The 22,229-nt window shown below is 50.0% G+C and overlaps 2 protein-coding genes across 3 annotated transcripts; both read right to left on the bottom strand.

The window, feature by feature from the left end:
* Nucleotides 1-1,715: 1,715 nt before the first annotated feature.
* On the bottom strand, nt 1,716-20,247 carry NARF (nuclear prelamin A recognition factor). Of its 2 annotated transcripts, XM_043464167.1 has the most exons (11): nt 20,091-20,244; nt 19,085-19,165; nt 16,062-16,205; nt 13,637-13,769; nt 10,657-10,791; nt 6,719-6,837; nt 6,014-6,143; nt 5,759-5,822; nt 4,707-4,844; nt 4,277-4,434; nt 1,716-3,377 (listed from the first exon to the last, which is right to left on the bottom strand). In XM_043464167.1, the coding sequence occupies exons 1-11, from the start codon at nt 20,115-20,117 to the stop codon at nt 3,136-3,138; spliced, it is 1,371 nt and encodes a 456-aa protein (XP_043320102.1). In that variant the 5' UTR covers nt 20,118-20,244; the 3' UTR covers nt 1,716-3,135. The 2 variants fall into 2 exon arrangements, with proteins under 2 accessions (XP_043320102.1, XP_043320110.1); XM_043464175.1 differs by lacking the exon at nt 19,085-19,165 and having other exon boundaries at nt 20,091-20,247.
* Nucleotides 11,572-13,628, bottom strand: LOC122438914 (ubiquitin-like protein 5). The gene has a single exon (XM_043464236.1). It carries the CDS (start codon nt 11,909-11,911, stop codon nt 11,690-11,692), a length of 222 nt encoding a protein of 73 aa, XP_043320171.1. The 5' UTR covers nt 11,912-13,628; the 3' UTR covers nt 11,572-11,689.
* Nucleotides 20,248-22,229: the final 1,982 nt, after the last annotated feature.

Genomic DNA, 22,229 nt, shown 5'->3' with positions numbered 1-22,229 from the left:
CGAGCTTTCAGTGCAGGCTGTTTACTCTTCGTACAAACACAGAAAAGGGTCCTTTCAGGTACTGCCCACTTGGCACCTGGGTGGCTACTGTCATAGGGAAGAACATCATGCCTAGAACTTTTCATGAAGCGTGTAAGAAATGTCTATATAGATCTGATTTAAAAGCAAGTCTTTACAAGGAGACAGGAAGATAGTTTTTCCTTGAATAAATCCAGGTTTTTTGCAGCTTCAGTGTAGCTTTAGAAATACTAGTATGTCTCATACAATTCACTACTTGCATGACTCACTAAGAGTAACTACCCTTCACCCTTAGAACTGTGCTTACAAAGTTCTTTCATCAAGGTTTTGGAAACGATCACATAAAACTAATGTGGAACACTTTTTACAGGGACATGGAAAAGAAGATACTGTTTTCTCAATTAAAAAGCCAGGCTTTTCATAGCTTCGTTAAGTAGTAGCCTTCAATGAGTGCCTGGTTCTTTATCCAATACAGTACACCTATGACTCAAAAACACCAAAGACAAAAAAAAAAAAAAATCCCAAAACACATGATTTATCCTTATTCAGAAAGTCCAGGGGCCTCTGCCCAAATTTGAGGCCAGGTCCTTTACTTTCCTGAACATCAGAGTTGAGGGTTCACTTGCTTTAGACGGACTCTATGCTTGCTGTTACTGATCAGGAGCAAGGCCAGTGCCTGTGTGGAAGGAGGTGGCGTGTTAAGTGCCAAGGTTGGGCCCGAGGTGGGAGCCCACATTTGATGGCCAAGTGGCCTGTGCATTGCCTGCCTGAGCGGCAGTCCCCTCGCCTAATGCATCTGACTAGACTGTGAGTGAAGACCTGAGGTCTCACTGCAGGCGGTGTGTCCAGAGGCTTTTGTTGCTCAGCTTTGGGCCAGCAGGTGAGGCCACAGAACACCTTTAAGTCAGTGGCAGAGCTTAAGAGCCTCTAGACAGGCAGTGCCCTTGCTCCACACCCAAGGCCAGCAGCAAACTGATGTGTGAGCAGTGCATGAACTCCAATCCTCACTCCAGCAGAGCTGCGAAGGAAGGACCCAGCATGTACCCAGGTTACAGCTGGCCCAAGCTCAGAGGCGAGGCAGAAATGGAACTGAGAAATCTGGATTCTGAGAAGTTGGTCCAGGGCAAGAGCACCAGACAGCAGCTACTTACCAGGATGGCCAACACACACACACACAGCTACCTGTGACACCAGAATTCAGGCAACAGCACTCCTGGAGGGCAGCTGCTGCGTGTGGTGCAAATCTGGACCTAGTCTATCCCCCTCCTCATGCCAGCACAGCATTGCTCACTAGCAGACAGCCCCTGCACCCCACCCTAGCCCGACTGTGGGGCTGCCTCTGACTGCTCGTATAATTTGAGTTATAATGAAGGAAAACAAACCCTTGTCCTACTTTCCTCTCACACAGCCATAACCAAAGGTGGTCCTGCGGTTAAGACCACATGTGAGAATACCCGGTCCCCTGGCCAAGGAGTGCCTTCGTTTTAGCCCGAAGAGGTGGCTTTTGAGGCAAGAAGAGCCCACTCCGACTCCTGGCATCCCCCGCCCACAGAAGGCTTCAGGCAAAGATGGCCCTCTGGGGCTGTGCTGGCTCCGAAAGCATGAGGGAGGTCGCCTGGGGGGTGCTGGTGAGGGAGGGCACACACAGCCCCAGACTGGGGAGTAAGTGTCTGGTTCACACACTCTCCACACTCAGACACTCCTCAAGTGTTTATTCCATAATCAGTTACTGCAGAGGAGAGAAACCCAATTGTACATAGGTTGAAAGCAAAAAATATACAATTCCACACAATATATCCAGTTTTCCAACCCCAATAGGCATACAGGTACAATACAACATAGAGTCAATGAAGGAAATCTAACAGTTCAGGCTTTATAAGCACTGAGGAATCCAAGAACGTCGCTGCCATCCATGTTAACAGAATTCAAGTGCTTTGAAGAACCAACTGGAGGCCTGTCCACAGATGTCTTTCGTTTCACAGGATGAGCCCTGATATGGAGTTTTGTGATTCTGTAATTTCCAATTCTTTGCTAGCCCTTTCTGTTTATAGGAAAACTGTTCTCTTCCATTTATCTTTAAGGCGAGCTCACACGAGCACTACATGCCAGGTTGGGGGGGTCCCGTCAGGAGCCATGTGGATAAGCCAGGCCCACAGTATGTGAGGATGATGGCGGGGGCGGGTGGGGAGAGGCAAGACCATCGAGAAGCTGCCTCATCTGAGGTTGGGGACAGAATGGCTGTCACCTGTCTGATCCCACCCAGAGAAGAACGAAGCAGGCGGACTCCTGACCACAGAGTCTGGCCTGAGCAGGTCAGCTGCCTCTCCCGTCCTTCCGTATGTTACACCTGTCACCCTTCGCAGGCCTCCCTCTGCCTCGAGGTGAGTTCACCTAAAGACTGAATGTGAAAGCATGAGTTTGGGGTATAAGCGGCCAGAGCCTGCCGGGCCCACAGTTAGACGGGCTGGTCCCAGGAGGCAGCTGCCACTGCACTCCGGCCACTGCGGCAGCGAGAAACACGGCCCACTGTTGCTAGAACTTTTTCTCTAGAGAAACTGAAAACCCAGATTCATATGAGCCCCCCAATTCCAAAAGGATGCAGTTTATTCACATTCTGGCAAAACCATTCTCAGGAATAAAAAACATGGTTTGTAAAAACAACAGCCAACTGGGAAGACCACAGACCATGGCCCACAACCCCCGCAGCCTGCCTGCTTCCTGTCATTGCCACATCAAATCTCTCTGGGGCATGTGAATCACAACTTCTGGGGTCTTAACTCTTCATAGGACACTTTTTGGATTTTTTTTTTTAAGCCTGAAAGACAGTAGTCTGTCTCCATTCTTGTTCTTTGGAATATTTTAGTCTTAAAGGAAACTCAAATTGGGGCAACCCTTCTCTCCTGTTAAAATATTCCAATTACACACATATTACGAAGATAGCACCACATCGAACTGAGGGAGGGGGCTGCTGACAAATGGGGGTAGCAGAGGATTCTGAAAAACCAAAGTGGTAAAAGGAAAGCTGAGCTGTTTTCTTCAAGTGTCTCTGATACCCACACAGGGTAGCTCCTCCGTCCTCAGGCAGCTGATAGGCCCGCCTCCCAGTCTCCTCGATCTTCACCACTTGATGTCTCGGCTGTCAGTGGGCTGCCCTGGGCCCTGGTACGCAGTGTGCAGGGCTTCCTGGACACGGGGGGAGTCGGTGCCATCCAGCCACTCCTGGTACAACTCCTGCACGTGGGTGCTGGCCTCTGGGAGCTGCACGGGGATGTCAGCGTAGATGCCTTTCATCTTCTGCAACAAGGCCTTGTCTGTGCGCCCATCTGCGGTCTGGGCTTGGCCTCTGCCATTAAGGCATCCTGAAAAACACAGGGTGCTTACTCTTCCCCTGCTTTCATCTTAAAGGGGAGAAGGTTCTGGAATAGCAGAGCGATGATGGCAGTGTGCAGTGTCTTGTGGCCAAAGCTTGGGCCCCAAGACCCCGGGCACAGGCTCACAACCCCAGGTGCTTCCTATTCTCTCCTCTTTATACTACCCAGGAAATGTTTTTACCTAAAGTTGAAATTATTTGGCAACCTTTTAGAACTGGATGGCTATGCATGCCCATCTGGATTTCCAGTTTCTCTTAGAATTCATCAAAACCAGGAGAGCACAGAAAGTATTAATGAACAGCTAAATCACTGGTGTCTGCATAAAGCCTTAGTGTGTGAGTCCACATGTGGGCTGCATCAGGGAGAGACGGGGGCTGGGGATCCATGAACCACACAGGAGTCCAAACCCAAACCCAAACACCTCGGACTGAATGAAGAACATGCCTTCTACACACTAGTGCTGTACGTGTGTGCATGTGTGCTAAGTCGCTTCAGTCATGTCCAACTCTTTGTCACACTATGGTCTGTAGCCCACCAGGCTCCTCTGTCCATGGGATTCTCTAGGCAAGAACACTGGAGTGGGGTGCCATGCCCTCCTCCAGGAGGATCTTCCTGACCCAGGGATTGAACCCGAGTCTCTCACGTCTCCTGCACTGGCAGGTGGGTTCTTTACCACTAGCGCCACCTGTGCTACTTATCCTCAAACACGTAGATGATGTGATTTCTAAGATAAAAATTCATTTAAAAGAACTTGCAGCAAATTTCCCAACCTCCCTACCCTTACCCCTTGGCAGCACCCAATGGTTACCCTCTGGCCCTCACATCTCACTCCTCATTTCCTACAGGGCTCAGAGGGGCCCAGCTCAGCCTGGCCTCTTGAGTCTTACCACCAGCACAGGCGAGAACTTCCACAAAGTGGTACGGGAACTTGCCCTTCTTCAGCTTTAGGACCACGTTCTGGATGTTTCGAAAGCCATAAGCTGCAGCAAAGCGCAAGAGGACCTCTCCGCTCTTCTCAAGGGTGACCTCCTGGAAGTCTTTGTTCCTATGAAATCAACAATACAAACTATGACCCACAGGGTCCTTCCTCTGTGGTCAGAGAACTATTTCTAAGTTAGGGATGTTAGCAAAATTAAGTCTCTGAGTAACACATCAAAGACCTTTCCATCTGACTGGTGTGAACTCTATAAATAGGATCTCCCCTCTCAGACCTGTAGCTGGCTGTAGCGGGCGGGGGGTCCTATTATAGAGTTTACACCTGACAGGCAGTGCTGACCACACAGGCAGACGGACAGAGGCCGCCCCAGCCCCACACACCTCAGGGCCCGGTAGGTGACCTCCCCCACGTCCTCGTTGAACAGCTCCTTGGCCGCATGTCTGAAGATGTGTGCCAGGTACCCGTCAGAGCCGGCTCCATCATGGCGCCTCAGCTCCTCCTCCTTCACGTCACCAAACCTCACCAGGCAGGAAAAGAGGGCAAAAGTTAAATCCGACTCTCCAAGTTTTGTGATCCAAGGTCGTAAGACCCTTTGTAAGTACTTAGACTTAGGGCAAAAACCTCCTCTGTGCTGGAGTTCACTGGCCAACGTGAAGCCTGCAGGTGTGCCCACCACTGCCCAAGTGACTCCTCTGAGTGCGCAGGCATCAAGGCTCGACCCTGAGAACCTCACAACTCGGGGCATGAGAACTGGGCATCTGAGGGCCACACATGAGAACTGGGCATCTGAGGGCCACACAAGAGAGCATGCCGCCATCTGTGGCCAGCCAGGAGGTGGCCTCTGGGTCTGCTTAGGCCCAAGCATGGGCTCTGGCTGTAAGGACACCAGCTGCTTGTTCTAAGGACTTCAGTCTGACTTCCACACCAGGGCCACATGTGGTCCTGACATCACTGCTTGGAGGACCTGCCCTGAGGCACAGGATGCAGCAGGAGTGTGGTTGGTGGTTGGGGCGACCACTGATGGCAGAAACCCAGGCTGTTGCTCTTGGGAAAATGGACCTCAGGGAGCCACTGTGTGGGGGTGCTGCCTCCATCCCCCGTGAGATTCTGCCTCTATCCCTCGGCAGGTCCAGGTGTGATGTCAGGAACATGTGAAGTTCAGAAAGGAGGGTGTTGGTGTCCACACCAGACCACAGGCTGAATGGCATCCACTCAGCATGGTACTGGCCATGTCCTATTCAGAGCCAAGGGGCTGTAGAGGGGCGACAAGGTAGCTCGCCACGCCAGGGGCCATACCACACCTATGCCTCAGCAGGGCAGGTGGCCTCATTATAAAGGAGAAAGGTCCTGGGATGAGACCCTGGTAGAGATCACAAGGTCATACTGGAAGCCCCCAAGGGGCAAAAGTGCCCCTCCCTGCAGAAGCACTTACAGAGTGTCCAGGGCAGCATCTCTCACCGAGACGTCACTCTGCTCCATCATCTGAGCTATTTCACCTACAAGCAAAGAAGGAACATTAAGACGCCAGCAATGTCCCTGGGGACACGTGCGCCTTCTGCTTTGCCCTGAAGGAGGAAGCTTCGCTGTGTCTCCAGGGTGGGTGTGGCTGTCAGGCCCTCATCCTGGACACACAGCAGCCAGTGCACTGGCCTGCCTCCCAGCGGCCTTTCCCGAGGCCCGCCCTCACCTGAGGTCAGCACGCAGTCAGTGCCCCGGGAACCCCGAGAGGCCATGGGGACGTCTTCCTGAAGGGCCTCCAGCTTCTTGTCGTAGCACGGTGCCACAATGACATGGAAAATCTTGTCTGGGGACAGATTCTGTGTAGAAAGAGCAAACCCATGATGGGGGCCATGCAGAAGGGAGAAGGCAGCCAGAACGGAGCGGGCCTGGTGCTTTCCTGGGTCCAAGCTCTACCCCCACAGACCAAATTCCTGAGCCGTGATGCCCCGAAGTCTACCCACAGTGTCACCGTGCTGCAGAACCACTGCCCAGACACTCACAGGGAGAGGCTCGCCACCTGTGTCCCCTGAACCAAGGGTACGATGATCAAACAAACATGGTGACCACAAGCTGCTGCTGGGCTGTAAATGAATGCACAGCCATCTCCCCACACTTTCCAGATGCTTCCCATGCAACCAGGCTGCCCCTCTCCATGTGCCCGGCTAAGCCAGAATCGCTGGCACCTCTAGGAGCCGGCAGCTGAGTGACCATCTTGGAGCCAGGTGTCTGGGCACCCCCTCTCTCATCAGGGCGTGGGCCCGAGACGCCCGTGCACATGCCTGGGGGAGCCTCCTCCACCCTCCCTGGCTCCCTGAGCTCCATCAGCACCGGTCCTCACACGGAAGCTTGTCACCTGAACTGAACGCTGCCCCTGGGGAAAAGGCCAGCTTACCTGCCGTCTGGCAAAGTAGTCCTTCACCAGGGACCCCATGATCTGCTGGGGAGACTTGGCAGTGCAGAGGTGGGGGGTGACGGGGTGACCCAGCACCCGCTCAGCATAGCGGACCCAGCCTGAGGAGGGAAGGGGCCCATGTCAGCTCCTCACAGCTGCCCCACCGGAGTAAAGCCAGGACACCTCATCTTCCGGCAGCCCCAGGCGTGCATGCCAGGCTCCCTCCATCAAGCCACCTCTCTTCAGAGGCTTGGCCATGGGAACCCCAGGGGCACGTGTCACAAGACTGGAGGGTGCTGGGGATGGGTGCCTCCCTCGGCCCCAGATCAGAGAGGACAGAGCAGGAGAAAGGGAGGAGTGGGGGTAGCAGGCTCCCCAAAATTGAGAACAAGCTTGGAGGAGCAGCTACAAGGCACTGTCGTGGGCAGCTTGGCTCCAGATACCCCCTGCCAGCTGCTGAGCCGCTCTCACAGCCGGGATGGGTGGCTGCAGCTCAGACAGGGGCCCACAGCCACCAGGCCCACAAGCTTATTTAACAGCCCAGTAACTGCCCACTTTTAGGACAATGAAATACGAGAAACCCACACCCCCTCAAGCAACACAATAAACAGTATCACCTGCAGTGTGCCCACGGCATGCCCAGCGTGGTGCGGAGCATCTCCCCTGAGCCACTGACTCCCACCATGCCCTCTGAGTGTACCACTGCTGCCACGGTTCCCAGAGGGGACGCAGGATGGAGAGGCCAGTGGACCAGAGCCAGCAGCTCAACCTGCAGGGGCTAGAGCTTGCCCCCTTCTCCCTCTGGGTACGGTAATGAGTGTCTGGTGACAGAGTGGCACGTATACCACAGCATCATGAGAGGGGTGGGGAAGGTGAGGAAACCTAGAGACAAGTTGCCCACAAGATGCCCAGGGCAGTCCACCTCCCCATGCCCACTCCTGTATGGAGGAGCAGCAGGCACCAGCCAGACAATCTCATCTGAACTCAAACCACAGCCATCACCCGCTCGCCGGCCTGGGCACACGCAGGGCATGTCCATGGTCACCAGCAGAAGCCCCACAGAGAGATGCTGCTGCAGGATGGCTCCCCTCGTTCCCAGCCTCTGCACGTGTGCATGGAATGGTTCATGTTAAAACAGAAGACTAGGGAATTCCCCAGCTGTCCAGTGGTTAGAGCTCCCTGCTCTGACTGCCAGGGCCCTCAGTTCAATTCCTGGACAGGGAACTGTGTGGGATGGCCAAAATAAATAAATAAAAGGAAAAAGAAAAACGATCAAAGGCCGTGGAGCATTTGGGGGCCCGAGGCCCCTCCCACCACAGGTCTGGCTTTGTCAGGGCCTGTGCACCCTGGTCTCAGCGCCTGCACACGCGGCTCTCGGGCAGACCCCAGCTGCAGGTTGTGTGCCGCGAAGGCCTGGCACAAGGTCAGGCAGAACACAGGCTGGTAGAGGCAAGGGCCCTGGGGGACCTCCTGGCTTGCAAGAGAAGACGACCAAACAGGGATGAGGAGGGAGAACCAGGTCATAGGATCCACAGCACCTGGCACGAGACCGGAGTGGCAAGCCCTTTCCCAATGGTACCCCTGATCAGAACTTGCTACCAGCACCAGCCGGGGGCCTGGTCAGCCCTTCTGGCTGCCCAGCTTTGTGGCAGCGTGGGGTGGACAGGACACCCATGTCCTGCTCTGTCAGACCACCCACCTCTTCTCAGGGACCCTCTCTGAAGGCAGAGAAGAAACCTGCTCCAAGAAGTACCTAGTGCAAGGTGCCCACTCTATTCTCCTTGGATTGGAGAGATTACTTCCCACACTCCAGTTCAATGAGTGCTCCTGGCAGGTTCTCACAAAGCCCAAAGCCCTTGAGCACGTCCACAGCTGAGCAGCTCAATATGCCCTTGCCCACCCACTCCCACCAGGCAAAGGTGCACTGGTGAGGTGGCACTCCATTGGCTTGTGGGCAGCAAGGGCCCACCCAGATGTCCCTGTTCCAGCCAGGATGCGCTGCCCTCCAAGCAGTCTGAGGAAGCATTGCTGGGACACAGGGACCCTGCGTGCGGAAGCTGGTGAGTCAGTCCAGGGCCACCCACAGTCTGATTCTGCACACCAGGTCAGATCATCCGACCTTGACGCTGCTTTAATTTCTCTAAGTTGTCATAGGAAAGCAAAATGTCAGCGCCAAATCCTAGAAAAGGGTTAGTTTCGAAGCAGATCTCACCTCATCTCCCTGAATTTGAGAGGGGGCGTAAACCTGAACAGTTACAGCTTTGACTGGCTTAGCTATGAAGAGTTCCTGGAAGAGAAAGCCTTATCATCTGAGAGTCCTGAAGAGCTCAAGGAGGCCACTGAAAGCAAATGCCAGGCTGGTGGAGGAGGGACAATTGGTGTGCAGCAGCAACAGGTGGCCCACGTCTCCACCACGCTGCCCTCACTCCTTGGACAGAGGGCACGTGCTTTCTGCAAGAATCCACCACCTGCCTACTACCCACATCAGCGGTGCTAGTTCCTGCCAGGAGTGGAGGCTTCCGTTTAGGCTCCATCCAACAGGGCTCCCCACAAAAGGGATCCATCACTATCTGCTGGGACGGTGTCAGGACAGCATAGGAATCCCTGTGATCCTGCTGACTGGAAGGTGGATGGGAACTCTGGAACCACTGCTCCAGGGGCACAGGCTGAGCTTGGGTCATTTTATGCTGCCTCTTTCTTGGGTGGGAGGGACTGAGCCAGCTGAGTGTGCCACTGAGTGAGGGCCCTGCAAGAAGCCGGTGCTGGAACCCCAGAGGCAGGGGTTCCACTGCAAGGCCTCTAGGGAGCTGGGTGGTTTCCCGAGGCCTCAGCTGTGCAAACCTACTCTTAAGCAGCTGTGCAAACATCTACAAGGACATAAACACAAAGGTGAACACCATGGCCCAGCAAAGTGTGCATTTAGTCAGTTTATGTGACTGGATACAGTCACTGCCTGACATGCCTGGAGAACTGGGAGCATCCCCCTGGGGGTTATCTTTCCAGAAGGATAAGCCCCACCTGATGCTGAGCACCTCCTGCCAGCCTGTGGGCCACTGAAAAACATGCTCAGTTAATGAGTCGATCCATGTGCCTCTTAGACAGATGGCAAGTTTCCTCTCCATGGTTTTACAAGTGAATGGAAAGTATTTCCAAATTCTAAGCAACCATACATCAACATTCCATCGTATTAACTCATGACCCCAGTGACTGATGAGTGACATATAAAATGCTAGAAAAATTTGGAACCAGGAGGGATAAACTGAGATGAGAACTGTGAACAAAAACCCAAGATTAAGTAGACCACAACTCTCATAGACCTGATTTAGAAGTAATTTTTCACTAAATGTCACTTAATGTCACCAGTATAGCACTGCCTTCCTTCCCTTATGCATCATCTTTAGAATTTTCTTATTCCAAAACCTTCTATTTTTTCAGAATTAAAAAAACCTGTGAAAAATTTCTCTACTTCAGATATCAGGCTCTATATTATAACTAAAGATTTGTTTTAAAAGTGCTCCAAGATGGAATCTAGTATTAATGTAAAATAAATTTTTTTAAGTAATATTTTTTATCATGTAATTTCTACTTAAGCTGGCAAAGGATCCATGGGTATTCATCATATTACCTATAACTGTTTGGATGTTTGAAATACATCATACTTTGAAAAGAGATTTATTCTTAAACAGGATATGCCTGTCTCAAACTTCAGAAATATGGACAAATGAAGATAAGCAATTAATACTCAGCTGTTAGGTTTCCCCATTAAATCACCCAGAATTAATAAATATGTTGGTCGACATAAAACTACTCAAGGCCCAAACTCCTCTTCGAGACCCACTGCCCCTGACCTTGCCCACTGCCTAGGCCTGCGCCCAGACACAGACTGATGTGAAAGGGCGCGTCAGGCCTTGCAGGCCTGGCAGCAGCCCCGTGCTCACCGGGACAGGCAGAAGTCAGCATAGGTAACGCGGGCTCTTCCTCATTGTGCTGGCGGAATCGACGCACAAACTCTTTCTGACTCTCCAGGATGCTGAAATCTGCAGCAATGGTTGTATCGAAGACATAATGCACCCCTGTGGGGAAGAGAGGGGCGCTGGGCTCCACATCACAGAATGTGAGATGGACCCTCAGTTCGCCTCGAAGACAAACTGAAAGGGCAGACTCCACAGACACTGCTAGATGCCCAAGTGCAGGACTGTGCCCTTTGCTCTCTCAAACAACAGCACGTATCACTTTTCACAATAAAGCATATATTTTCCTGCTGCTTCTTTTCCCTTTACATCTATATTTACATAAACACCTTGCCATATTCCATATACAAATGAATGTAATTTTACAGGGTATTATTCTTCCAATTCACTAGCTAAATTAAACTCCAGTCTGTAACAGTCTTTGATAGCTCTAAATAAAATGAGTAAACTGGCTGAGCATAGCTTTATAATGGTCTTAATTAATTACTATGTTGATTTTTAACTTTTCTTTTTTTTTTTTTTTTTAATATTTATTGATTTGGCTGTGTCATGCCTTCAGTGTCATGCCGGATTTTTCTGTGGCAGCGCATGGACTTGCTAGTTGTGCTGCACCAGCTGAGTAGTTGCTGATCGAGGGCTCCAGGGCACATGGGCTTCAGCAGTTGCAGCACATGGGCTTAGTTACTCTGAGGCACATGGGGTCTTAATTCCCTGACCAGGGATCGATCCTGAGTCCCCTGCATTGCAAGGCGGATTCTTAACCACTGGACCACCAGGGAAATCCCTAACTTGTCTTCTTTTTAATAAATGTATGCTTCTTGGTTTTTAAACTACAGTTGATATACAGTATAAGGTACAGATGGGCAAAGTAGTGGTTCGCAATTTTTTTTTTTTCAGCCTCTAAGTTTTTATTAACATGAGTTTCCAAAAACAAGCATCCATATTAGTGTGGGGAGTGAGGGTGGGAGGAGGGGGAAGGGCAGGAAGAAGGAATTCTGCTCTATTGGTAATAGAGCTCCAGGTTCATCCCATCGTGGATTTCATAGTCCCCCAGAGACACATGGTCCTTAAAAACCGTGTACCACTTCTTCAATATGATCTTGTTCCAACAGGTGCCAGTTTGGGCTGTGATCAGCTTCTTAAGGTCCCCGATGGTGTCATCCGTATCGCACTTAACGCGCACCTTCTTCCCCAAACAGTCGTTGCAAACAACCTCGATCATCCTGGCTCAAATAGCCTGGACGAAACAGACGCCACAACCTCCTCGCGCTGCTGCTGAGCCCAGGCCAGAGTCGCTGCTCGGTTCACAATTTTTTAAAGTTATGCTACAGTTATAGTTTATTATAAAATATTTGCTGTAGGGAATTCCCTGGTGGTCCAGTGGTTAGGGCTTGGCGTTTTCACTGCTGTTGCCCAGGTTTAATCCTTTGTCAGGGAATAAGATTCTGCAGGTCTCATGGCATGGCCCCCCAAAAATTTGTTTTTTTTTGCTATAATCCCTGTGTTGTACAATATATCCCTGTAGCTTATTTTATAGCTAAAAGCTTGTACCTCTTAATCTACCACCTCTATCACGTCCCTCCACTCTGCCCACTGGTAACCACTACTTTGTACTCTACATCTGTCTTTTTCTGTTTTGTTATATCACGAGTTTGTTGTATTTTTCTTTAGATTCTACATGTAACAGATATTATACGGTATTTGTCTTTGTCTGTCCGACTTATTTCATTTGGTATCATACCCACCAAGTCCATTTATGTTGCTACAAATAAGTTCTAAATATTGGAAAATAAGCCTAAGACAAAAAATATACTTTAAATAATTACAGTAAAATAAACAGAGCAAATAATTTTAATATCTGCAACCAGTCTAAACCTTGATAGCAGTCATTCTTAAAAAGAAATATTATATCAAGTTAAAGAGTTACCTTAAAAAAAATCAGTTTCACTCTGGATACATTTTATTAACATATAACATCCAACTAGTCTTAAAAAATCCCCCACCCTCTCCAAAATAGGGCCTTTCACTATGAGAAGACAGAGCATTTTAAAACTTTGATCTCTGGTAACATTCAGCTAAGCTTAGGCTTTTTAAGAGTAAAAGCATGAAGGATGACTTAAGGAGTCCTCGTCTGCAGCTGCAGCTTCAGTTTTGGTTGTGGCACGCTGTGCACCAACAAACAGCTCTGCACGGAAAGCAACATGCAGCAGCGAGGCAGGCAGGCTGGTGCGAGGACATTTAGTCTATGTGTCACTTTATTGCTAATCCCGATGTGTTTACATCTTTAAAAAGCCATTGAGGAACAACAAAAACTCTTACTTGGCAAACGGCTTAAGTTTTCCTCTTCAGAGCCTACCTTCAGGACACTTTAAGTCAGAGGGAAGTGAGAGTGTGACCTGACAGACTAGCCAGAAGCATTCTTACCGCCCTTTATGAGGCAGTATTACTCTAGTACTCGTTCACATTTGAGTCCTCAGGTACTGAAATGACTAGCTTTCTCTCTTCACACAAAGGACACAGTCCATTCCCTTCCTGCTCTGCTCTTCAGAGTTTCCTGGCAAACCAGATGCCAATCATTGCAGACGTGATCCTCTATCTGGTAACTGTAACCCCTGTGAGCCAAGCAACTCGACACTGCTGGGCAAGTGTGGGTCCCACGTGTCCCCAGCTACATGCCTTAAAATGGTCATTTGCTGTCCCCAGAGGGGCCAGCACCAGCCGTAAGACAATACCCCATCTGCATGGCAAGGGGGTAAGTGACACCTGCCTACCATGTGTGGGTCAGAGGCATGGTCCTCTTACGTTCCACAAGACTCTCAAAGTTCTTATCTATCCTGTGCCCTTGAAAATTGAACTCTAGAGATAAAAAGGGCAGATAAAAACTCAAGTTATAAATTTGAATTATACCAAATCTACTTGCTATAAATAATTTCAAAAGGCAGCTCACCGAGACTTTTGAGGAAACCACAGAGCCTTCTGGATGCATCAGTCACACTGAGGCTGAATTTAGCAGCAAAATAAGGCAAAGACTGAGGACACACTGACACTGCCAGCACCTTGTGCTTTGAGGTATCACATTTCTAGGAGAAACAGAGAAGAACATTGTGTATGTGGTCATTACAAAAGGAGCGAAAGTAAGACACTTTTATGAAAAGTCTAGAACAGACAGACTGTAACAGATGCCCAGTGGAAAGACTAATAAAATACACAAGATACTGGCAAGCATAATTAAGGATAAAAGGAGAAAAAAAAATCAGAATGAAAGATGAGACATCCCAAGAGATTTTTTCAATTTTAAGAACAATATTAAATCAAAAATATTGAATATATACATCAATATTACATATAAAGGCAAATATCTTGATAAAATAGACACATTTAAAAGGAAAAATAAAAATTACATACACATAAATAACTGAAACGATCCATAACAATGACGTTAAATGAAAATGGGGCCCCAGGGTCTGTCCCCAAGAGGCCTCAAGCCCAGATCACTTAGTGGTAAATTTTAGCAAAATTTTAATTCCTAGATAATTCTCATCTTCTATGAACTCTTCTAATAAATACCAAACAAACAAATGTGAAACCAGCCTATCAACACCCTGAAACCAAAACCAGATGCTGGCAGTTCAAGAAATCCCTAGAAAAATATGAACAAACTGAGTTCAGAGGCGTGCTGACTCATCACAGACAGGCAGGATGCAACCTTGGGGAGCAGTGTGAGCGAGCATGTTGGGCATTAGAAAGTCAGCAGTGGGATCCCCTGACCTGGGGTCAGAGAGAAGATACAGGATTATCATGACGGAGGCTGTTCAGGTCAGACACCACCTGCACATTAGGAGAAGTGGAGACTGGGACAGCAGTGTTCAGTGGCCACCATCCACTGCTGTCTACCTGTGGACTGGCCACAGACAGGACAGTCTGGTCCTGTCCCCCTGCCCCTGCCTAGCAGCTCAGGTGAGACAATGCTGAGTCTGCCTGTCCCCTCTGGATGGGACCCCACCTTCACGTGATTCCTGGGAAGCCCACACCTGACAGGGCATCAGGGCACCAACCTGGTACACACTGACCTCCGGCTCCCTGACAAGCTCCTATGATGCCCAAGTCAGCCAGGCGTGGTTTCTGTGGTTTGTGACCAAGAGCATCCTAACGTAAATTTGGAAGCAGGAACGAGAGAGTACAAGTTTCAAATGCTAATGAAGAGGGTGGTCTGTCCCCAGCTTCAGCAGTCAGACTTGGCAATTGAAGTACTTCTGTATGACACCCTGTCCAGGGAATTTCAAGGGCTCACCCCTCACTTCATTCTCACTTAAATTTCACCTCCTCTAAGGGAGCTGATCTGTGACCAAGCAGGAATCAGCCTGAGCCCCAGAGCTCAGGAACCCCAGAGCCCCAGGACCAGCAGAGAAATAGGAACTGCTTTTTCCTGTGGCAGCCCTGAGTGACTGACTCAGCCAAACCCAGAACCTCTTCCATTCCTAAGCTTTCAGTTTCATAAAATAACTAAGAATTTCCTTTTTAGGCTAGTTTAACTTGGGTACCCATTTTCTATAGCTGATATGCTGATTGGTGTGAGCATCTACATCTCTTTAATAGTAAAAGACTGTAAAAATCTACTTAATGATAAAACTTCACCAGCATTCCCAGTGAAATCAGAAACAAGATGTTAGTAGTATTTCTACCACCAATGTAATTTCAGGTTGATTTAAAGGTCCCAGACCATACCACCAGAAAAAATAAAATGTATACAGATTGGAAAGAAAGAAATTTGTGATTTGCAGTCAGTACACCCAGAAAGCAACCCGGGCCTCATGTGGTACCTGCACTGCCACGTGGGCCAGAGCACCCAGCACTGTGTTCAGAGCCCGTACAAACACTTCCTGGAAAGCAGCTGTGAGGGCTGCTCACCAGGTCACACTGAGGGCAAACCAAGACATGCTTTTCGGCCTCATCTGCCTCCGTTTCTCCGTCTTTCCCTTTCATCTGTCTTCCTGAGTGACTTCGGGTAGTTCCATCTGTACAGGGGTCTGCAGGAATGAGCTAATGGACTGTGGCCCTAACCTCTGAGAAAGCCCCAGAGACAGAGGAGCAGCAGCTCGGCCACCACGCCATCCCATGACCAAGCATGCGGAGGCCTCCCCCAAGCTAGGGGAGCCTGGCTGGTGGTGCCAGCCACAGCTGCTGCCCACATCAGTGAGGGAGTGTGACTGTGGGTGGGGTTTTATTGGCAGGGAGAGGCTGCGGAGAGGGTCAGCTATCACAGGGGACACAAGCCAGGGCCAAGATGCACTCCCCAAGTCCCAGGAGAGGCTTAAAGCCTCACCTTGACGTCCACCCACCTCTGGTGCCAGTGAGTGCCCGGGAGGCCATACCTTGTTAAGGTTCAGAACTTGGAAGAAGTCCTTGGCGTTCTGCTGGGAAACCTGGATTCTTTCCTCTGCAGACACACAGCTGTCACAGGCCAGGCAGTCACTCAGAAATATCTTGGCGTCAGCCAATTTATGGAATTCTCCCTTCTGTGAAAAAAAAGATGATGTTATGGCTTGATTCTTCAACAGAAACTCTTTAATACTTGCTTCTTTAGGAAAAGTAACAGCACAAGCATAATACAGAAAACTGCCACAAATTCTCCAAGGGTCCCATAGATGGCAATGTGTGGGGATTGGACTGGCACCATCAAATGCAGCTTCTCCTGCCCCCATATCTTTCCCTGCTGCCTCTGGGGGCTCCTGCGTGGGTCTGCTCTGTACGCCCCGATGAGCTTGCCTAGTCCTTGGACTCTCCTCAGAAGCCTCCCTGACAGGCTTAGAACTGGCATAACTCACTGCTGACCTGTAGGCATCAGGGTCGTCACGCCATCCAAGTCTGAGCTGGGACATTCAAACTCACATCTCAGTGACTCTGTTCCCCTGGACACCAAGATGACAAGCCTCGGCTGCGTCGTCTTCTCCTGGCTGCACCTGTGCCCACTCACTCCCTGCAGCCCACTCCCCAGGCTGAGGTCCACTAGAAGACAAGCCACACCTCTGCTGCTAGAGATCCCCTTCCCCATCACTCTCCCCACTCTAACTTCCAGTCACCCCGGCCCTCCTTGCTCTGAGTCTCCCTGAGGGAAACACTCCCTAGAGAGCCTGGTTCGCTCCTCAGACCCTCATGGACACCTGCCAGAACAGCTCTGAGCAACCCCTGGCACCTATGAGGTGGCTCTTTTCCCTGAAACGCAAGCTCTGAGGAAAGAACCTTGTCTCATGCCCTTCTGTTCTCTGACATCCCCTGTATACAGAAGGTGTCAATAAATATGTGGTGGATGAACATACGAATATTCTGAAGCCTATTAGAGCCCTTGCAACAAATTAATGAAGTCTCCTGACGGTTGGTTGTACACTGCTCTTTCAAACATGATTTGGTAAGCGAGGACTTGGGGGGTAGGGTGGCCCTCCTGTCCACAGCAGTGCCAAACAGGAGTGCACGCTGTCACCTCCCTCCTCCCCAGGTGCCTGTGTCACTGTGCAGTGCTCATTCTGGGACCTTGTTATGCTGCAGATGCTAATTCATGAGGTATGGATGGGAGGCAAGAGTCTGCCCTTCTAACAAGCCCTGAGGAGGGGCCAGAGCAGCTGCTCCAAGGGTCTGAAGCACGTGGCCTGGCACACAGCCGGCGTCTAATAGATGCGGTTGAGCTGCACTGAGAGTTCTGCCTCCGCTGCCCCTGTAGAGGTGCCCAGGACAACACTCTGAGCTGCCAGGGGAAGCAGGGCTTCCTCTCAGCCTACTAGCCACATGCCATGCTCATCCTCCTAGAGCCCCTCATGGGCCAGGTCTGGTTCCTTCCCACCTGTCACAGTCCTTCCTCTTTCTCTTGTTCCATCCTAATCATGGCATTTTCTACGGAAGCCTGTCCATCTCTCCAGTTAGCCACACTTCTCAGAGCAGTTATCAGGCCCCCACTCAACCCCTCCAATCTCTGCCTCTAGGGAATTCTCTCCCTCTCAATATCCAGTCTGATATCCTGCAAAGCTCATGTCCACGCAGCTCAAACTGCACTCTTCTCCCTGTGCTGCACCTCTTTCCTGCTTCTGCCACTCTGGCTGGTCCATCCAGGCCCACCACCCTCAGCCTCCCCAAGTAGCTTCCTTCCTATTCTTCTCCTACTCTAGCCAGCTTAAGCCACCAGCCCTAAGACATGAGTCCTATTTGTCTCCTTACATTTCACACCTTCCCTGTGCCTGGTGAGCCTTCACCCCATTCCTGCACCCACCCCCCTCAGGTCTCACCACCCCTTAGGACCCACTCCAGTAGCCACCTTCCTGATCTGTTCATCCTATCAGGGCATCCGCCCACTGTGCTGGAGGAGTGCCCACTTAAGCTATGAACACACATTATCTCCCAGCCACCATGGCTCTTGGAGAGAAGTAACCCAACTCCCCATGTCACTGATAAGGAAATTGAGGCTCCCAGGGTGAGATGTCTGTCCAAGGCAGTGCGGACAAAGGGCAGGCATGGGAGGCCCTGGGCCGGCTGCTCTGGGGCGGCAGAGCCCTCGGTGCTCCCTGCCTCTCTTCTGCCTCAGTGTCCCGGGTGCTTGTCTTATCCCCTGCTGCTCACCAAGCCCTAGTCACCAGAGCACAGAGCAGAGCTGGTACACGAGAGGACCAGACCAACGCCTGTCTGACTCAATGTTGCATTAGGACTACTAGACTCAAGGAGACACCTGCTGCTTGCTTCTCCAATGTTGCCAATTCTCCTTTTCTAAAACTGGGACCAGAACTTTTTAAGGGAAGAAGGAACCTTAACCTCCCAGCACTGCGTCCTCCTCTATAAAATGAAGACAACTGTAGGGCTTACCTGAAATGCTCATTCTAGGCACAGCATGAGATCACATGTATAAAGCACTTTCTCGACTGCCTAGCTCAGGATATGTATCCAATAAATGTAAACCATCACTACTAGCTAAGAAAAACTTAACTCAAGAACTGAGAGAAGAAACCATTAGAAAGATAAAACTTACAGAATCATGAAACCCAAATTATTTTATAAATTCCTACCTAAAGCCCTATCTTTTCACTAAAAAACAAAAACCAAAACCAAAACCCAGCAGTTTAAATGTTACAAAACTATTTCTAAAAAAACAGCCAAGGATGACATTTTGACTTGTTCCTAACATGGTATGCTTTGGCTTGGTGTATTCTGAGAAGACATGTTCTTACCTTGAAGATTGTGTGCCTCCAACTGACCTGCATGTTTGGCCTCTGGCATGGTTTTTTTAGCCCCTTCATTTCTTGATTATTTTTTTTCTTGAAGCAATGATGTACCTGGTAACATGAGCCCCCAAAGAGGAGAAAAACAGCAGTAGCTGTTTACTCCAGGTTGACACAAAAACTGAAAAACTACTTGCCTCTCCATTCTCCTGGGCTGGACTTGGTACATCGACTGATGCATTCTCTTGGTCATCGGTTTTTGTTTTTTTACTACATTCCTTGAAAAGGCAAAGGCACATATAAAAGAACAACTTTTAATCTAATTAAGAAAACTGTATATACTAGCTGATGAATTCATTTCATATCTAGAAACCTTTTCTACAGAAATAGAAGCACTTATAATTGCGGACACACAAACACACCCATACACATCTCTATCTGCACTGTTTGCAGGAAATGGAAACTAGAAGCAATGTGGTCTCTCATGACAGGTAAATTGGTGCCCGACCACCTGGACGCGTCTATATTTAAAATACAACAAATTAGGACTGTGTGTACTGCTCAAAAAATGTATCTCTTGTATAATACTAAGTGAAAGAAAGAGAAAGTGATCGAACAATATTTATGATAGGATCGAATTTTGAAAAAAACAGAGAAGTCCCTGTGCATTACAGCGTAGAAACAAGTGGATAAGGCTTTCACAGTTACTATGGTTACTCAGGTGGCAGGAGGTCCAGCCTCCGTTTCCTTTTTGCACTTCTGTATCGTTTTCGTTACTGTCAAACATGAAAGTTTTTTGGTGGCATAAAATCCCTTAAAATTACTTTTGATCACCGTGTCCCTCATTCACACCAAGGACGGTGTCTGCAACGACTGCGGACTGGTAGCTGATGTTGCTAGGCTTTTGTGGCAGCTTTTGGCTTCTAAGGTACTTTGAAAGGGTATATCTGCGCCCCGACATCACGGCCGCCTCCGGGACACGGGAACAGGAACCGGACGCGTTGGTGGCCCACCCTCAGCTGCCGCCACCCCCGGAAAACTCGAGCTGCGGGCCAGCGCCCAGAGGTTCTGACAGGGAGGCAGAGGCGCTCGGAGCTGCCAAGCTCCCGACACCCCCGAGGCTCCGGGCTCCGCGAGCTCAGGCTCCTCCGCTCCCCGGGCCCTGCCCCCAACCCGGCCCCGGACCAAAAGGGCGGAGCCCACCTTCCGCGTGCAGTGCTCACACTTCATCTGGAGCCAGGCGGGCAGGTCTGGGTGCGCAGCCTGAGGAGAGCACCGGGAGACGCGGTCACCGCCGCCTGCCGCCCTTTGTTGTCGTCGCTCCAGTGCTGCCCTACCCCTAGTGGCTCGGCTCGACCAATGAAAGCTCTGGGAGCGGATGCGCTACAACCCTGAACCAATAGGAGCGCAGAGAGAGCGGTGCGGCTCCACGCTACTGGGCTATGCCTAGGCCAATGAGAACGAGGGAAAGGGGCAAATCGGGACCTAGAGCCAGTCGGAGCGCGCAGGGGTGGAGCTTGGCCCGCCCCGTCGGGACCTTGCGGAGGCCGTGGCCGATTCTCCCTTGGGTTTCCGCGGCGTGTGAATCTGGCTGTGGCTCTGAGTGGCCTAGCTGACGGACCCTAAGGGGGCGGGCCGAGATCGTTACCAGGACGTTCTGGTGCGTCAGCTCAGCGCCAGACCCGCGCCACCTTCCAGGTTTAGACTGGTAGAGACGGCGCCGCCCTGGTCCGCCGCCATTTCCGCCCCGAGGCGCGTCACGTATGTCCGGCGAGGAGGCAGTGCGCACGCGCGGCGGATCGGGAGCACGTGGCGCCGTCGGGAGCGCGAGGAAGGTGTGAAGCGTAGGTCGCCGAACCTGCGTCCTTCCGCTGCCGCTAGCAAATCAAGGTGGATACGGGACCAAATGATGACGTTAACCTTTGTCCCCTGGCAACATTTTATGTAGTTAGTGCATGGTCATCCCAGCACCATCGGAAATGAGAACTGCGCCTGGAAAATAAAGCACTAGGGTGTGTCCATCAAAAACCAAGAAGTTAACGGGAATCTCAGGAATGGGCATTTCTTTCTCCTCACCTGGGGGTGGGGGGGTGGTCACAGGTCAGCAAAACATTCGAGGGTATTCCAAGTCCCCAAACCTTAAAATACTTCCCTTTAAAACTTTTTTTTTTTTTTAATTATAGTTTTTGGTGCATACCACTCTTTTACAACTTGCTGTCAGTTAAATTCAGGAGGTCCTAGCTGGCTGCCAGATTAATGCATTATTCAAATGTGTCAGCACCTCCTCTTGGAAAACATTTTCAAGGGACTTCCATGGTGGTTCGGGTGGTTAAGAATCTGTCTTGTAGTGCAGTGGGTGCTGGCTCCATCCTTGGTCAGGGAACTAAGCCCAAGTGCCCCAACTACTGAAGCCCATGCACCACAACTGGTAAGTCTGTGTGACTCAAGGAAAGATCCTGGATGCCACAACTAATACCCAAGGCAGCCAAATTAATTACTTAAAAAAGAAAACATTTTCAATTAGCAACTTAAAAGAATTCAGGTTGTCACTTATATTTTGTAAATGTTCTAAAAGTATAATGCAAAATCATTATGTGTGGAAAAGGCAAGTTACAATTCTTTAATTTCATCAAGGGGTTTCCCAGGTGGCTCAGATGGTAAAGAATCCACCTGCTATGCAGGAGACCCCAGGGTTCTATCACTGGGTTGGCAGGATCCCCTGGAGAAGGGGAACAAAGTGAAAGTCAATCAGTCTTGTCCGACTCTTTGTGACACCATGGATTATACACAATCCATGGGAGTCTCCAGGCCAAAATACTGGAGTGGGTAGCCTTTCCCTTATCCAGCAGATCTTCCTGACCCAGGAATCGAACCGGGGTCTCCTACATTGCACGCAGATTCTTTACCAACTGAGCTATCTGTTCCATGAACAGAGAAGCCTGGTGGGCTGTGTGTAGGTAGTGTCCAGGTTTCCCCAAAGGTCTGTTCATTTTAGTTTCAATCTGGATCTGAATAAGGTTCATTGTTTCATTAGTCTGTATTTCAATTGGTTTGTGTGTTTCTTTCTCTTACAAAAATTTTGTTTCTAAAAATAAAATTAGTCTCACTTAGTTAAATATTATATAGGGAGTTCCCAGTTCTAAAGTTTTGGGGGTTTGTTTGTTAAATCTTCAGGTTCCATTCACATACCCCTATCTCTCCTTGCATATCATTGTTAAAAAATCAGGTTGCTCCATGGACGGAGGAGCCTGGTAGGCTACAGTCCATGGGATCACAAAGTCTACACGATTGAGCAATTTCACTTCTCAAATTGTTTGACTGCAGGGTTTTCAGCAATTGCTG

Source organism: Cervus canadensis, chromosome 1, assembly GCF_019320065.1.
Source record: "Cervus canadensis isolate Bull #8, Minnesota chromosome 1, ASM1932006v1, whole genome shotgun sequence".
Taxonomy (NCBI): Eukaryota; Metazoa; Chordata; class Mammalia; order Artiodactyla; family Cervidae; genus Cervus; species Cervus canadensis.
This window is presented reverse-complemented; position numbering and strand designations above follow the sequence as displayed.

Bases quoted from the DNA above. Each gene is read 5' to 3' on its own strand.
- LOC122438914 (XM_043464236.1), bottom strand. From the start codon at position 11,911: ATGATCGAGGTTGTTTGCAACGACTGTTTGGGGAAGAAGGTGCGCGTT.
- NARF (XM_043464167.1), bottom strand. From the start codon at position 20,117: ATGAAGTGTGAGCACTGCACGCGGAAG. The intron at 6,144-6,718 runs GTAAGCTGGCCT...CTTTCTACACAG, and splicing joins ACTACTTTGCCAGACGGCAG to AATCTGTCCCCAGACAAGAT. The intron at 4,845-5,758 runs GTAAGTGCTTCT...CTGCCTGGTGAG, and splicing joins GATGCTGCCCTGGACACTCT to GTTTGGTGACGTGAAGGAGG.